The 16,862-nt window shown below is 43.2% G+C and overlaps 4 protein-coding genes and 1 pseudogene across 5 annotated transcripts; 2 read left to right on the plus strand and 3 right to left on the minus strand.

The window, feature by feature from the left end:
* On the minus strand, positions 360 to 3,898 carry LOC8063614 (GTPase Era). Its single transcript, XM_021447736.1, has 9 exons — positions 3,501 to 3,898; positions 2,911 to 3,056; positions 2,644 to 2,784; positions 2,432 to 2,545; positions 2,209 to 2,334; positions 1,316 to 1,414; positions 1,119 to 1,220; positions 841 to 921; positions 360 to 717 (listed from the first exon to the last, which is right to left on the minus strand). The coding sequence occupies exons 1-9, from the start codon at positions 3,859 to 3,861 to the stop codon at positions 631 to 633; spliced, it is 1,257 nt and encodes a 418-aa protein (XP_021303411.1). The 5' UTR covers positions 3,862 to 3,898; the 3' UTR covers positions 360 to 630.
* LOC8074609 (putative rRNA methyltransferase) lies at positions 4,057 to 9,196 on the plus strand. Its single transcript, XM_002440222.2, has 11 exons — positions 4,057 to 4,632; positions 5,035 to 5,082; positions 5,170 to 5,325; positions 5,421 to 5,464; positions 6,165 to 6,327; positions 6,424 to 6,485; positions 6,623 to 6,809; positions 6,888 to 6,977; positions 7,376 to 7,509; positions 7,633 to 7,765; positions 7,942 to 9,196. The coding sequence occupies exons 1-11, from the start codon at positions 4,159 to 4,161 to the stop codon at positions 8,908 to 8,910; spliced, it is 2,460 nt and encodes an 819-aa protein (XP_002440267.1). The 5' UTR covers positions 4,057 to 4,158; the 3' UTR covers positions 8,911 to 9,196.
* On the minus strand, positions 9,333 to 11,316 carry LOC110430198 (annotated as a pseudogene).
* Positions 11,798 to 15,712, minus strand: LOC8063616 (probable DNA-3-methyladenine glycosylase 2). 2 transcript variants are annotated; one of them, XM_002441487.2, is made up of 2 exons: positions 14,698 to 15,712; positions 11,798 to 11,929 (listed from the first exon to the last, which is right to left on the minus strand). In XM_002441487.2, exon 1 carries the CDS (start codon positions 15,581 to 15,583, stop codon positions 14,702 to 14,704), a length of 882 nt encoding a protein of 293 aa, XP_002441532.1. In that variant the 5' UTR covers positions 15,584 to 15,712; the 3' UTR covers positions 11,798 to 11,929; positions 14,698 to 14,701. The 2 variants fall into 2 exon arrangements, with proteins under 2 accessions (XP_002441532.1, XP_021303051.1); XM_021447376.1 differs by lacking the exon at positions 11,798 to 11,929 and adding an exon at positions 11,936 to 12,371.
* On the plus strand, positions 12,695 to 13,962 carry LOC8063615 (protein RADIALIS-like 3). Its single transcript, XM_021447377.1, has 2 exons — positions 12,695 to 13,138; positions 13,794 to 13,962. The coding sequence occupies exons 1-2, from the start codon at positions 12,880 to 12,882 to the stop codon at positions 13,796 to 13,798; spliced, it is 264 nt and encodes an 87-aa protein (XP_021303052.1). The 5' UTR covers positions 12,695 to 12,879; the 3' UTR covers positions 13,799 to 13,962.

Raw genomic sequence — 16,862 nt, forward strand, 5'->3', positions numbered from 1 at the left:
TTAATACTTTTTTATAACACGGATTCTAAGAGTTTAAACTTTGAGAGAGCGAATACAAGGGCGAGAATGTCGAGAGTTGAGACCGAGGTAGCCAAGTCAATGCTGCGTCAGATGATCCGACCTGCATGCTCGGTCGAGTAATGCGCAATGCGGCGGCAGCTCCAACCAGTCGAGCTCGCTTTGCCACACCGTATCCACAACGCCCGGCGCGGCGCAGGGCACACGGCGCGCCACCACCTGGACCCGCCGCGGCCGCGGCGGCGTCGTAACGCCCACGCGGCCACCCGAAGCACAAATTGGAAAGAGCGACTTCTACTACATGCACTTGGCTCGGCTGTCTGAGACCCTCTCTCCCATGGTTTACACAGACCACAGAGAGCACAACCATGCTCACTTTACTTATCTGCAGGAAAATCAATTCCACAGGGCAAAACAACAGGATCAGAGCACAAAACTTACTGCGAGTACCTCACTAATAACTTAGCTGCTAGTTGGGTCCGACACTCGGTTAACTACTATACTCACTCGCATCGCCAACAACCACCAAAGACAAGAAATGAAAAAGGAAAAGTGAAGTCATTCTATGCTCGCGGAAGCTGACAGTAATAGCGCATCCTCCCGGGGTCAAAGTCACAGTGCTTGGATCTCGCCGCCGTAGCCATACCGCTTCAGAAGCCGCTCATCTTGCCGCCAGTTTTCCTTCACTTTGACCTCTATCTGCACAAGGAAGGAGTCGTGCATTACTGTTAGATAGAAACTTCTCCACGATGGTTGCATTCCAGCAGGAGATGGCCAATCCACAGCGACCATGTAATATAAGTGAATAAGATGTATGTAAACCTCAAGGTAGACTTTCTTTTGTAGGAAGTCCTCGATGTCAAGCCTTGATGCGGTTGCCAACATCTTTATGGCTTTGCCATCCTGCATCAACCGGACATGTCAGGGGAATGTTTTTCTATTAGACAACACAAACCGAGAATTCATGATCTAATCCCTTTTTTTACAATATATTTAATCTATGATTAAAAAAAGGTTTAACTTTGTCTCATGTATTTCAAACATCCAGAAAAAACAAACCACACCATGCGTAATTATGGTATTCTTAACTTTTTTTTTACCTTCCCTAGTATAATGCTTCTTTGTGTTTCTTTCTCGACAAGTATCTCAACTTGAATGAAGTCCTTGGCAGTAGGCCTGCTTTTGTAACTGACAACATTAACCTGTCACAAAAAACGTTTTATATTAGAAATAGAGAATATCAAGATGGAGAATACGCTGCGCCAAACTGATAGGGAAAAAACACCAGAAGATATACCTGGCATGAATAAGGAATTTCCTGCCTGTATTGAACAAAAATCTTTTCCCTCACTATTTCACCAACAAAAAATCTCTCAGGGTGTTCACTAGCTATATCCTGCAACATGGTGAACCACATGGCTAAATACATGAACCAAATATGCCTATTAATCTCAAATCATCCTATGTAGTACACCATCTAACAAAAAATAGATGGTTCAGTTCAACTGGGGAATGTTTTTTGAAAGATCAGTCCAACTGAGGAATCACATTACAGCGCATATGCTCGTTTAAGAGAGAAACCACAGAGCAACAAAGAGGGTGATAACTACGTACTAAAAGGGTGTAAACCTATTATTATCATCATCTAGCAAAGTAAAAATGTACCAGGGAAGTTCCTAATCTCTGGCTTCCGAGAAAATATTTCTTCGCAGCTGATTTGTAGCAGCCTAGCAGGGCACATAGTAATCATTTTATGTTAGTTCATACATATGCGGTTTCAAGTTCACATTGTTCAGTTCACCAGTACTGGAAAAAGCAAACTATTAGGCCATCTGCAGAAAGATGACTTGCCAGTGTCTCCATCCATCAAACTAAGAATAACACAAGATTTGATGGATTCAACATTGGAATGGGCACATCAAGTTCAACTTTGCCAGTGTCTCCATCCATCAAACTAAGAATAACACAAGATTTGATGGATTCAACATTGGAATGGGCACATCAAGTTCAACTATAATGATATTTAGGAGCACACTCTTGACCACACAGACAAAAATATTCACTAAAATGTTCTGGGCCTGTGGACCTGACTCTCTCTGTTAATAATATAAGAGAACAGATAATGGCATTTAAAGGAAAACAAACCACAGGGGAGATGCCATTAGAAAAATATGAATGATTTGGTAATACCTTGGGGTAGTAAGCAGGACCCAGAGGGAGCTTTGACAATATCCACTCCTTGATATCATCCACCCCATTACCAAATTTAGCACTTATTGGTATAACATCATCAACATTAGTAAATTTTTGGTACCACTGTCAAAAGAGTTCCAGAAATCAATACCAACTGCATACAGAGGAAAGCACAAAGGAAACAGGGAAACACCTTTCAACAATTGTATCAGGTTCATACCTCAAGTTTCTTTGCGATTTCTCCAGGTTTTATGAGATCTTTCTTGTTCAATACTAGCAGTACAGGAAGTGCAATATCTTTGTTTCCCACACCTTCTTCAAGCATTTCATCAATCTAAAAGCTCAAAGCTTACAAGAAGTAAGGTAAAAAGAAATGGTTGAATGTCAGAAGGATCGATTACTTTCTTTCTTACTGGTGGGTGGTGGCAATACCTTTTCAGGTGCTTTGCAAGCATCAGCAACAACAAGCACACAGTCCGCACTGCCGATAGCACTCCTAACATTCTTCATCATCATACTGTCCAGCTTATGCATCTCTTTTTTAATAACACCAGGAGTGTCATAAAGTATAATCTGCAAACTAAATGATATCTCAGATTAGCAGTGAAAAGCAACATGATCCCCTTGATGATAACTGGGTCCAGAAACTTGTGAGGACCTTAATTTGCATTTGCATTGAACTGAATTAAATTCTGATACCTGGTACTCTGGTTCAGAACATATACCAAGAATGCGATGCCTTGTCGTTTGCGGTTTATCTGTTACAATTGAAAGTTTCTGACCAACCATTTGGTTTATAAGGGTGCTCTTGCCAACATTTGGTTTCCCCAATACAGCAACATAGCCTGAGGAGACACCGTATCAGTACGCCAATCATTTAAATGTGCATCAATTTCCTTTCTGGAATTTTGACGAAAATGCTCTGCGCATTGCAACTTCGCAAGCTCCTTAATTTTACTTTACGAAATGCATGACCTCAATTCCTAAGCTTAATCAATACTTCCTCTTCTGTCCCTAAAAGCTTCAATTCCTAGAGTTGTCTTAGGTCAAACCTTTTAAACTTTGAACAAATTTTTAGAAAAAAATGCTAAGATTTATAGTATTAAATTAGTACCATTGACCATAGAATATATTTTCATAATATACTAATTTTATATCATAGATATATTGATGCTCTTTTTTTAAGTTTGACTAGCACGAATTTTAGGAATTGAAGTTTGCAGGGGGCTGAGGGAGTACTAAACCCGACTAATTTCAAACGCAGAAAGCACAGAAGTGAGAAGCCTAACCGCTGCGGTGATTGGCGCAAAGAGAGGTGCCCAATTCCTCCGACTCGTACTCATCCAGCAGCGCCAGGCTCCGGTCCGGCTTCTCGATGAGCTCCAGGCGCGGTCTCGTGCTCACTGCCGGTTCAGCCTCCTCCTCCTCCTCCCCCACTTCTTCTTCCACCATCTCCTCCTCTTCCACTCCTGAATAGGTCAGAATCGCATTGCACACAGCCCCACCTCCATGCTTCAGTCTCGAGGCGCGGACGCGTCTTCCCCGCAGCACACACAGGGAAATAAAACACTGTGGAAGGGAAAGGGCTCTACGGGAGAGACACGGCGGCGGCGGCGGCGCCACGAGCCGGAGCGCGAGGCCAAGCTCCATCCCGCGAGAGTGCAGCAGAGTGCGCAGTGATGTCCGCGTGCGTCCGCCATTGGGGATAAGGGAAAAGAGAAGGCGGGCGACGAGACGTTTTCGGCCCATTTTCAGAGGCCCATAAAAGGACAAAGGCCCAGGCCCATGAGCCGGTCACGGCCTACCCGCCACGGAGGGACGGAGCCCTCCCGACAAAAACGACGAGAGCAGCAAGGCACCTAACCGCCGCCGGAGCGCGGAGCAAAACCATCTCCAAAACCCTAGTCCCCAACCCCTCGCTGGGAAGTCTCCTCGGCGGCGGCGGAGATGGGCAAGGCGAAGGGGAAGCAGCGTCAGGACAAGTTCTACCACCTCGCCAAGGAGCAAGGGTACCGGAGTCGCGCGGCGTTCAAGCTGCTCCAGCTCGACGCGCGGTTCCGCTTCCTCCCGACGGCTCGCTCGGTGCTCGACCTCTGTGCCGCGCCAGGAGGGTGGGTCCAGGTGGCCGTCAACCATGCCCCCGTGGGAGCCTTCGTCGTCGGCGTCGACCTCGTCCCCATCCGCCCCATCCGTGGTGCCCACTCGCTCACCGAGGATATCACCACCACCAAGTGCCGCGCCGCGGTGCGGAGGCTTATGGACTCCAACGGCGTCTCCGCCTTCGACGTCGTGCTCCACGACGGGTCGCCCAACGTCGGTGGTGCCTGGGCGCAGGAGGCCACATCGCAGTCGGCTCTCGTCATTGACGCACTGCGCCTTGCTACCATGTTCCTCGCTCCCAAGGGCGCCTTCATCACGAAGGTAAAGGATTCTATAGAAGAAGAATGCTCAATGTTGCAGCCATTGGCTTCAGTTTGTAATTAAGCATGATGTTTATTTTCCTTGTAATATGTGAATGCAAAATATCTTTGTTGAAAACACACTATAAAAATCTGTTCTAAATGAGTAGCAGCATGGTATCTTGACATTTTCATCCCTAGGCAGGTGCAATGTTTATGTATATATATGTGCTCCTTGGTTCACAGTTAAGTAGTATCCATTCTTCTGACATATTGAGTGGTTTTGACAGTTTATACCTTACAGAGTTGTCATGTGTTTTATTATTAATTCATCTCTTTAGTTATTGAATCTGCTTTACTTTCGTTGTTCTCATTGTCTCACATTTCAATCCATGTTTAATCAACTGTTCTTTTTCTTCAACAGGTTTTTAGGTCTCAAGATTACAACGCTATTATGTACTGTCTTAAACAGGTCTGTATTCATTAAATGTTTTGTAATATTTTTTTATATTTCTCGTATTTGGTTAATTGAAACTTCAAATATCATTTCGGCATGCAGTTCTTTGAGAAGGTTGAGGCGACTAAACCTTCGGCAAGTCGGTCTACATCTGCTGAAATTTATATCATCTGCCAGAAATACAAGGCTCCTGCAAAGATTCAACCAGAACTTCTAGATATAAAGCACTTGTTCAGTGTTGTTCCAGAACAGACCAAAGTATGTTGAGCCACTTGTCTGAATCATCTGTCTAGTTTCTTTTATTCTTTTTCTGCTAGCATACCTTGATTTTGGAAATGTTTTGTGCTCTGCAGTCTAGGGATGTTATGGATGGTAGGAAAAAGAGACACCGTGATGGGTAGGGCCCCTTTTCACACCATTGCTGGAGTTTGCCTGCTTGTTTTCTTTTTCCCCTTCTGAAAGAATGCAACTTTTTTATATCTATAATTGTTAGCATGATTAGCAGTGTTCACATCATAGTTGAGTATAATGTTCTACCTATACCTATTCTCACATTACATATCCACTTCTTAAGATCATTATAAGTTTATAATGTTCTACCTATTCTCATGTTACATATCCACTTCTTACGATCATTATAGGTTTATAACAGCCTGTTTTCCAATATCCTTATTCTGCTCACATGTAAAGAAGTGCATTGCTCTTGGTATTGTGAAAGTTTATGTCGCTCTGTTATTTCGTGTAAGCAATTGAGATGTTTGTTCTCATCATTTCAGCGTTTTTTTAAGTCACATAATCAGTTAGGCATTTCTTGTTTGAGCCAGAAAACTGTGCTTTTCTGCCCTTGGGTAAGCAATGAACAAGAATTAATAGTTTGTGAATTTGTTCAACAAAAACATGGTACTCGAGTTCATGTATGGTGCATCGCTGAGTGTTTATGTTCATAACAGTGAGTGGGTGGGTGTTTATGTTGGTTCACTGCACTTAAGGCTGCAATTGGTGAAGTTGTAGCTTTAAGTTTTTGTTACACGAAGCCCTCTTTGGTGAACAATATGACACTAGATTGTTATACACTGATATCACTAACTTGTATGTAGGTATGAAGAAGGGAATACGACATTGCGGAAAGTCGGTTTGGCATCAGACTTTGTATGGTCTGATGCCCAGGCGCCACTGGAGTTTTTGGGCTCTTACAATGCAATTTCATTTGATAATCCAGAATCCCTGCCCATAAAAAATCATGAGCTTACAACAGATGATGTAAGGAACTGATGCCTTTGCTAAGCATACTGCACAGCTTATCTTTCCATCTATTCTAGTATAAGTACTTACGGTTGATTGTTTGGTTTGTGCCAGATAAAAAATTTCTGTGAGGACTTACTTCTGTTGGATAAAAATAGTTTCAAGCATATCTTGAAGTGAGTACCTTATCTACCATTCTATTTTCCCATATGGTTTATTTCTGTTCATTTAAATAGTTATGATAACCCAAACAAGTCTATAAGTCAAGGTGTGTGGAGGATATAAATCTTGTCTATTTGCATGACCATGTTAGATGGCGAATTCGCTTACGAAAATCACTGTCAGCGTCTTCACAAGTCACCCCAAAGGTCAATGATGCTGTGGAGAACACAAAGGTCACAGATGATGATGTGCTTCTACAAGAAATGGAAGAATTGACCAGTGTCATCGATAGAAATAAAAAAAGAGAGAAAAAGCGTTTGTCAAAGCGTCGAGCGAAGGTATTATGAAATACATATACAATTTTTGCAATATGATGATTTGACATCTATGCTGACATATGGGTCTCTTCATTGCAGGATAAAGCACGCAAGGCCACAGGAATGCAGATTGATGCTACTGGAGATGATTATGGCGATCCTGACTTGTTTTCTATTAGTGTTATTAAGGTATCGTGCTTTTTTCTGTGGTCATGTTATGTGCTATGGTTACTTAGTGGCATTTCCTGTGCTCAGAATTTATACCAATAGCTCACTGGAAGAGCTTTAGTTTTGCATGATATTGAACTTGTTTTCCCATCATTCCTTAGTAAACAGCAATACTCATTTTCCTCTCCTGAGTTTCCTCCTTGTCCTGCATGCAATAATTTCTAAATGCGGCAGCCTTCATTTTTGCAAAAACACACCAACAAATTTGATTCACTCTATTTGGATTTCTGTAAAGTAACCTTCTAATGGGCTGTGTATGTGCTATCTTTGCCTGTGGTTTGTTGCAAAAGTATCTAAAAGAGCATGCTCGTTCATGATCATCTAATTCTTAAGTTTTTATATTCATTTTCCTTTTTTAGGGTGGAAAACAACTTGAAGCTGTTGAATCAGCAGAGCTTAATGTGGAAGATGAAATTGGAGACAGTGAGAATGAGGATACTCAAGCTCTTGAAGACTCTGATGAGGAAATTGATTCTGATGAGGAACAGCAGAGGTAATTTTTTGAACATCCACGCCATCAGAAAGCAGAATTAAGTGATCAAATATCCTTATCCTTATATTTCTAAAAAAATAACTGTAATGTCAAAAGTTTGTAAGTAATCATTGTTCACATCAGGTATGATGCCCAGCTTGAGGAGATGCTTGATGAAGCTTATGAGCGCTTTGTAACTAAAAAGGGTGGTGAAATAAAACAAGAACGCAAGCGTGCGAAACGAATCAATCCTGATGCTGATGCAGACCTGTTAGAGGTAATACAGCAGCCAAAGCACAGGACTTGTACAATGCTATGCAATTTATTTTTCTATGTTGCAATTTACAATGATACAGGGTGTAAAGTTTTAAGATCTCGATTTAGGTTTCAATAATAGAGGTTGTAAAGTTTTAAGGTGATATAGATGTTCTTATTATCTTTTAATCTTACTAGGGAGGTGAAGATGATGGTGATGTTGAAATGGATCAAGATTTTGATGAAGATCAAGATCAGGAGACCAATCCCCTTCTGTTATCTCTAGATGAACAGAGGCCAACTAAAGAGCAGATTGTAAAGCAATGGTATAGTCAGGATGTGTTCACAGAAGCTGTAACCGGCGTTACTGAGCAGAGTGACACTGAAGATGAAAGGGAGAGTTTGCAGAGGAATAAGAAGATGGATACTGGCAAAAAGGAAAAGGTGGCTAAAGCACAGCGTTTGCAACAAGAAGATTTTGAGATTGTACCAGCAGAACCTGTCCGAAACGAAGAGGATTCATCTTCATCTTCTGATGAATCAGATCAATCAGAGGATGATCTCGATGATTACAGAAAGGCTGAAGTACTAGCCTATGCTAAGAAGATGCTGAGGAAGAAACAGAGAGAGCAGATACTTGATGATGCTTACAACAAGCACATGTTTGATGATGAAGGGTTACCCAACTGGTTTGTTGAGGATGAAAAGCGACATAGGCAGCCCATGAAGCCTGTTACACGTGAGGAAGTAGCAGCGATGAGGGCTCAGTTTAAGGAGATTGATGCCCGTCCATCCAAGAAGGTTGCAGAGGCCAAGGCTCGGAAGAAGCGTGTTGCCATGAAGAAACTTGACAAGGCACGCCAAAAGGCAGATGCTATAGCAGACCAGAATGACATAAACGAGCGATCAAAGAGGAAGATGATCGACCAGATTTACAGGAAGGCGATGCCAAAGAGGCCTCAGAAGGAGTATGTTGTTGCAAAGAAGGGGGTTCAGGTGAGGGCTGGCAAAGGGAAGGTGTTGGTGGATCCACGGATGAAGAAGGACAAGCGGGCCAGCGGGACTGGGAAGAAAGGGAAGAAGGGCGGCAAAGGCGCAAAGGGGAAGGGTGGCCTGAAAGGCATGAGAGGGAAAGCTGGGAAGAAGGCTGGGAAAGCCCCGCGGTAAGGAAGCTGAAAGCTGGAAGCTAAAAGCATGGCTGGAATGCTGGATGCCCGCCTCCGTGCTAAATTTTTGTCTCGTCCGACTACAGCTACTCTGTAGGCAGATGTTTTGAAGTTATGTGATGATAAAAGTTTATGTGTTCAAAGTTTTTTAGCGTGGGTTATCAGTGGCTATAATTTGTTTCTAAACTAGTGGTCACTTTGAGTGTCACTAAGCATAATTTACACATTTCACAATCAATTATCAAAACTTTTAGCCCCCTTGGGGACTCCAGGGTACAGGACATACAGATGCCTGCATCTCTACTAATATTTGTGTGACGCACGCCGGTGGAGACTTCTTTTTTTACAATTGAGGAACTGAAGAGTTCTCCGTTGTGTCGAGATGGGCGTGGTGTGTCTGTGGCTTTGGCTGCTTTGGACTAGATAGGCGACTTTGGCTATGAAGTTCCTCTGGAATCCGCTTGCATTTCCTTATCAGATGAAAAGAATGCGGCACTTTGAATCCCAAACATTGAGATGCAGAGACCGCCTGGATTCGCATTCGTCAAGTTGACGATCAGAGTAGAATCTGATCCAAGCTTTTTTGCGTTCAAGATTTGGAATCAGGCTGATGCAGAGGTGGCCACTGAATCCGAGCTACTTGGTCATAGCATCAAGCAGCTGGCCAGATACCAACTAATGATGGCTCAGCTCTAAGAGAATATAAGCAGTGAGCGATGGCTCACAGTCACTGCAAAAGCCGCTATTGTTGTAGTGCTTAAACAATTGTTTTGAGTAGGAGACAAGTTGACCGTATAACCCACTAGTGGTGCGTGCCCTTACACCTGAACGTCAGTAGAATAGCAGGAACCAATCAAGACATCTCTGTACACAAAAAGCTACAGAATAATATATTCTTCTTTTAAAACCCAACAAGGTAGTAATCTACTAATTTCAACACAATATATACTCCCTTTCCAGTTGAAAACAACACAGAATACTCAATCCAGAATCTCCAATTTCACAGGGCAAGAGGCAAACACAAATAAAGATTCAAAATTTGGAGTATCTCAAGTCACAATCTATCTTTAGTAACAGCCCATACAAAGCTGCAGACTCAAACACTACCCTAAAAATATTCAGAAACGCTAGCAAAGCGCTTGAAAGAAGCCTCCATTTCACTACCCAGCATCTTCCTGAAGCCTTGCCTGGATGGTTCAAAATATCAGTGGGAATCCTGCATCTTTGCGATGGCTTTGTGCAGATATGATTCTGAGGTAGAGATCTCTTGATGGGTCGATGCACGCTGCACGAATCAAAACTACCACTTGCTGCTCCAACACATCCGATGGATGCAAACCTTCCACGCCCATTCATCTAAACCAAGAAATGGTAGCCTTTGGACAGATCAAGTGGCAGTAAATCAAATCTTATTGTGTGTGACAGTGCAAATTCCATGAACAAGCTGGGAACAAGATTGGAATGTAGTCAATTCCCTTTCCAGGATCATTGGAGATGAAAAGTTACATATACCCACATAGATATATTCCTTTGGTCCCCAGGAGCGTGCACCGGCTGCTTATCTCATTGGGAATATGTTCTATGGATTGTACATCGGATGGCTGAAATTACAAAGTGATATACGGTGAAAAGAATGGATGTTCTTAGCCCAAATCCTGTTATCCTCCATTCTGCAGTGAATTATGCATCAGGTAATATATAAATTCAAATTCAAATTACACGTGAATCTGTGTTTGAAGTGACAGCATTTTGACAACTAGTTTTTCAACCATGCATGAAGCTGATATGACAGTGGACAATGGTCAGGATGATATTACAACAATCTGAGAGATCATTGTGATCAGATGCATCAAAGCATTCAACCAGGTGCATGAATGGACAATGGTAAACAATGGGCTATCAGATAGAGACAAGAATCTAGGAACTATGAGCCATGGAAGCATTCAATCAGAGGTTTGGTTTGCGTACCTTTGCAGTTCTGACTTTTCAGGAAGCGCGTCCCTCAGGGCATCTTGCAGGCGCAGTCACATAACCTATTGGCTGATACGCACATCTTCCGAGCTATGTGCTCAGACATCGACCTGCATGCCAGCCTCATATTTCAGACACTAAAGACAATGGTCCTCCATGCTACAACACTAGCATCTTGCAAGCATCTGCAAGGACCTAACAAATATTTACAGACCTGAGTTTTATCATGCAACAAGTACCTTGCTGTACAAGTGCAGTCTCAGAATCATAAGGGTAGCTTGGGCATGGACCATAGAGAACATATGCAATCCCCTCTTCCAAGGCCCTGGCAACAGGTGAAATGTATTCTTCAGTCCAAAAGGGACTTAACAAGCCTTGCTTTGGCACATATTCTTCCAATTTCTCATCATGCATGGAGCAAGGATACAGCCCGGATAAGGTTATTTCATGTGTACAAAAGGGTAGGCTTTGGATTTCCTTTCATTCACCACTCAAAAGTTAAACCCCTTTATAGACAATCTACCTTGATGAAGAGTGAAGACGACAAAAGACAACACTGCAATCTTGTTCAGCCTTTGGATATGTGATGGATCGACCTGCCACTTAAGGAGAGGCAAACAGAAACGTCTAGTCACTAAGGGATTCAGCAGTCACTACTTACAGAGCAAGGCAGCCTTGTAACTTCGCTCCATTATAAATGCATTCGTCCACAGCAGACAACACCATGCCTTTATAGGTCTCTGCAAGTATACAAAACAGCTGCTGGATACAGTGGCATTACATTACATTTAATTTGATTACTTGCACTGATCTTAGGCCAGTCTCAATGGGAGTTTCATACACATTAAATATGCTGATGTGGCGCTATATTAATGAAGAGAGAGATGATAAGAGTTTCATGGGAGTAGAGAGAGTTTCATCCCCATGAAACTCCTATGCACTGTTTCCAAAATATGGATGTGTTGGAAACTGTGTCATGAAACTCCCATTGAGGATGGCCTTACCCTCACTCCTGTCTGCCTATTCATAATGCCCACTGTTCTTGCCGCCTGAAAAGTATATGTTTGATCAGAACTTGAGCCATATATAGAAGTTATATATTACTAATCACCCCTATAGTCTTTCGTGCATGAATGCAAGCTCATGTGCATGCTCGAACACAGGATATTGCGTTGCTATTTCAAAAGGACTAATGTGCATGAATGCTAATATGCCAGAGATGAGGTGATATGTTGGCATGCAAAGTCCTTTTTTTGCAGTAAAAAGGAGGCACTCCTGCAGAGGTCTCAGGGGGCTGAAATGATCAGTGCTTGTGCATCAGAGAGCAGCGACATGCACGCAAAATAAACCATTGGCATTGTTAGATTCAGTGTGCTGCTGAAATGGGTTGTACAGAACTCCAGATCAGGTCAGCGCCATCTCGGTTGTGTGAAAAACGCAGGTGGGCCAGAAGCAGAATGCCCCCTATTGTGATTTGTGAGATCTACGCACCTGCAAGTTCAGCCACAACCTTTACATGTTAGAAAGGGTGACGAGTGCGTGTACAAAGTCATCCAAACATCAGGAAATTAACTTTAACAACAGACGAAACGCACAGGTGCTATGGCCCTAAGCTTGGGACACGAAGAGCTCTTTCTCTGATACCATATCCAGCATCATGCACCGCCGGTCATCTCAACACAAAAATCTTAAGAGGTTTTAAAACATAGAGATTCTACTCTTTGAATTTAGATCACATAGTATCCATGTCCCTTGGCCCTGAAACGAGCCAGCCTTATTCTCCCCAGCCACCTTTAACCCACAATTGTGATTCCATGCAACTTACAGCTCACACACAGGCACACAGCAGGCAACCCCAGGGTCTATAAATAGCAGATCTTGTGACAAGAGATACCAAACCATAAGAGCTTCTGAAGAGCAAAAAACTTCAGTCTAGACACTAGATACAGTAAGCCTTGGCACCAACAGAGGTTAATATCTCAACAAGGATACTTCAAATATGTCTGCCTCGCGGAGCTCCTCTCCCAACTCCATGTCAAAGTGGAGCCCCAAAGAGAACAAGATGTTTGAACAGGCACTCGCCTACTATGGCGAGGGCACACCCAACCGGTGGGACAAGGTGTCCAGCGCCATGGGAGGCATCAAGTCTGCTGAGGAGGTGCGCTGCCACTATGAAGATCTTGACTATGACGTCAAGATGATTGAGTCAGGCCATGTACCGTACCCCCAGTACAAGACACAGGGATTCTGGACCCGAGGTAAAGTCCATGACACTTGAAAAGCAAACTGGAAACAAATAACATAACAGCTTCGTTCTGTATTCATAAGCTTTTGGTTAACTATATATGCATGCTAACTGGTGATAGTCACAAGAAGCAGGCCTCGAGCTAGGCATAATTCAGTCACCGTACCATATTTTTTTATGAATAGCTCGACATGCATCGCTATGTCATCGATGTCTCAAGAATTCACACACTTGAGCATCTGAGTATTTTATGTTCTTTAGCTGTTCCATGCATGGACATTGTATAGGCTCACTAATGCCCACTAATTATGTGGGCTCCAATCCTAGTATTATGACAAAAATCTCCTACTTCCAATAGAAAAGTTTGGACCTTACACTTTACTCCCTCATGCATCCAGCTTGCACCCGACATGCAGTTCTCATATTACTCTAAAAGTCGCAAGTTATGCCAAACGGGTAGGCAAGCTTTGGGTAGTTCTTTGCTTCCTTTATTGTCCTTCTCTTTTGTTTTATATTCAAGTGGGTGATTTCTGGTAGGCAGGTCTTTACAACCGCTGTAGAAGCAGCTGCAAACGAAATCAGTACAAGCAGATATCACATGTACAAAGCAGAATTAATGTTTACAGTTCATAGAAACTTACAGTGTGCATATTGACTTCTGCTTTCAGGTTAAAATGTTGGAGGCTCAAGGAGGCAGAAAACAAAGCTCTACGAATCTAAGATGGACCTAGGTTCTAGAAGGTAGCAAAAGAATCCAGCTCTGGTTGGCGAATAAAATGATGAAACAGTGTGTACATGTATATAGTATAGGTTATGAGCAAGTTTATGTCTACCTGGTTGTAGGATCTAGTGTACATTCATAAACCGCATGTATTCATTGTCCCCTTGAACTAAGTTATGGAGGATGTAAACTCTTGTATTTATGGAACTAAAAAAAATTGTTTCGTAGCATTTTGTTGCCTCTAAATTTTGCTTTAGCTCACCAATGTTTTTTTTAGCATCAGGTTCAAAATGAGAGGTCGCTAGATTGTGCTCACGAACAACGCAAAGAACCAAATGCTAGAATCACGTATATTTGAGTCCACCAAAAGCCACTGTTAAAGAATCCTCCGTGCATAAAGTAGAATCAAGATGGTGTAACAGTAGAATCAAAAGCAGCAACAGAGATTGGTCCGGACAAAAACTTTATTCCAACTATTTCCCATCTAGTATGCTCTAAGATGTACAATCAAGTCATGACTGAATAATGAAATGGAATGACATACATGAAAGGAAGAAACACCATATCATTTCCAACCACAAATCATCCTTTTTTCTAATAATCAGAATAGGGAACCATTAACTTATGCTCCACATAGTTGCATCAATTATGAATATTTAATAAAATCACAAGCTTACAACATAATAGCATTTGACTCTGAAACTAATCAACTTCAGTTGTAACTCTGCAAGGACCCTGATGTGAACATAGACAGTGTCACAAATCTGGGACACCATCATCTACCCCAGAATCATCTAAATTTAACAGCTTAGGAGAACAAATACATAAGATCATCACATACATGTACATACCTAGCTAAGAACTCGCATTACCCTTATTCTTCTTCTTGGCCGCAGCGCCCTTACTCTCCATGAGGCGCCACATGTACCACGCGCCGACTGACCTGTACGGCCTCCACCGCTCGCACAATGCCACCATCTCCTCCGGATTGGGGAGCCCCTTGAGATTGTACAGCTCCTGCACGCCCTTGCGCACACCGAGGTCGCCGCACGGCAGCACGTCGGGGCGGTGCAGTGAGAAGATCATGAACATGTGGACAGTCCACTCGCCGACGCCTCTGACCTTGGTGAGCTCCGCGAGGAGCGCAGCCTCATCCATGGCAGCGACGGCGGAGTCAGAGAGCTCCCCGGCTGCGAATCTGGCCGCGAGGTCGTGTAGGTAGGATGCCTTACGGCCGGAGACGCCGATGGTACGCAGGTCGGCGGCGGCGAGGGCAAGGACGGCGGCGGGTGTGACTGTGACCGCGTCAGCGGCTACGTTCGCGGCCGCCGCCGAAGCAGAGGGGAGGAGCGCGAGGAAGCGAGCGTAGATGGCATCCGCAGCGGAGGGCGCGAGCTGCTGGTAGAGGATGGAGCGCGCGAGGGAGTGGAACGCGGGGAGGGAGGGGGTGGCGGCGAAGGTGGGCGCCTCAGTGGAGGCAATGACCGCGGCGAGGAGGGGGTCCGCGGCTTGGAGGTGGCTCAGCGCGGCCGCAAGCTCTCCGGGGGACGACAGCGCAGGAAGCACTGGAGGCGGAGGTGCCGGCGGCAGTGGTGCGAGGGCGGTCGTGGCCAAAGGTTTCGCGGATGGTGTCTTGACAATCTTACGGGAGCGGAAGGAGATCTTGGAGGAGCGAAGGCCAGTGACCTCCGGAGGCGGCTCGATGGCCGGAGATCGGGAGCGCGCCGGCCGCCCCATGTAGGTCCTTCCGGGTGGCGTGCGGCTGCGACGTACGGCGCCGCCGGAGTTGGAGGTCAAAGGAGGAGCCGAGGCGGAGCGCCGGTTGTTGTAAAAAAAAAAAAAAAAGGCGGAGCGCGGAGGCAAAGTGAGGGTGAAGGTGAGATGGGACACTGTACCGACAGATGAACAGCGGCCCGGTAGATGTTTTAGGGCTGGGCCATCTCACTCAAGTTTGGTTGAGGACGACCCGTTTCGGCCCAGCTAAATTTGTTGGGTCGCGGAGACACGATAAATCGCGACATAATCTTGGGCCACGGAAACTCAATCACTTGGGAGTATGAAAAAAAAAAGCATCTTCAACTCCATTAATTTTGGCAATATTTCCTCAAAAAAATTGGCAATAATCCGATTTTCCTCACATTTATAAAATCATCTTCTAATAAAGTTTGTTTTTGCAGTCTAAGCGACTTTGTACAGCATTTTTTTACTATGTTAGAGGTAAATCAAACTTTGTTGATACTTTAGGGGATAAATTAGACTGTAAATATTTTCTTTGAAAAATTATCTAAGTTTTTTCTAGAAAATTTATATGAAATTACAAATCCTAAAATCTATTGCAATCTTAAAAACTCATATAAGATCCATTTTATCTTAGAAATTTACCAAACCAGTTTTGTATTTTTGAAAAATCATGTTCTATCTTTTAGTGCCTATATTGAATTTTGTTTAAATGTTGTATGGACTCTTTTTATGTTTATTTGCTAGCATATGATCTCATTATCTGTTATAATTAGTCATTGTTGACTAACCAAACCATGTTGAAGGCTAAAGTGACATGGACTATTCTCGCTAGCAAATGTTTTAGGTTGGACTAGCTCATTTTGACGCACTTGTTCTCCATTCGTGCATCTCCATAAGGAAGTGTTTCTCCCTAAAGTTGTACTAGACCGGGCCTAAGTAGGAACAAATATGATGTTGTTAGAGTATCACTACATGATACTTGTGTTGTCATCAAAGTCATGTGAACTTTTTCACAATCACGGTCATTCGACGTAGACTAACTATATATAATATATATGAGATCATCTTAAATCTACCAAAAAAGGCAAAACAAGTTCATTAATTTAGGCATCATAAGATAGAGCATGATTTTAGAACAGGTATAAAACTACTTTCATAATTTTTTCGAGGTAAAATATTTTTTTATGAATTATCTAAGATTAAGCCAAACATTATGATTTTTAATTGAATAAAAATTTCAAGGGAAAGATATTAAAAGTAATTATTGTTCGATTTA

Source organism: Sorghum bicolor, chromosome 9 (assembly GCF_000003195.3).
Source record: "Sorghum bicolor cultivar BTx623 chromosome 9, Sorghum_bicolor_NCBIv3, whole genome shotgun sequence".
Lineage (NCBI taxonomy): Eukaryota > Viridiplantae > Streptophyta > Magnoliopsida > Poales > Poaceae > Sorghum > Sorghum bicolor.

Coding starts and splice junctions, on each gene's coding strand:
- LOC8063614 (XM_021447736.1), bottom strand. CDS start 3,861: ATGGAGCTTGGCCTCGCGCTCCGGCTCGTGGCGCCGCCGCCGCCGCCG. Junction 2,785..2,910: donor GTTCTGAACCAGAGTACCAG/GTATCAGAATTT, acceptor TTTAGTTTGCAG/ATTATACTTTATGACACTCC. Junction 922..1,118: donor GAAGCATTATACTAGGGAAG/GTAAAAAAAAAG, acceptor CGGTTGATGCAG/GATGGCAAAGCCATAAAGAT.
- LOC8074609 (XM_002440222.2), top strand. CDS start 4,159: ATGGGCAAGGCGAAGGGGAAGCAGCGTCAGGACAAGTTCTACCACCTC. Junction 5,326..5,420: donor TTGTTCCAGAACAGACCAAA/GTATGTTGAGCC, acceptor TGTGCTCTGCAG/TCTAGGGATGTTATGGATGG. Junction 6,978..7,375: donor TTTCTATTAGTGTTATTAAG/GTATCGTGCTTT, acceptor TTCCTTTTTTAG/GGTGGAAAACAACTTGAAGC.
- LOC8063615 (XM_021447377.1), top strand. CDS start 12,880: ATGTCTGCCTCGCGGAGCTCCTCTCCCAACTCCATGTCAAAGTGGAGC.
- LOC8063616 (XM_002441487.2), bottom strand. CDS start 15,583: ATGGGGCGGCCGGCGCGCTCCCGATCTCCGGCCATCGAGCCGCCTCCG.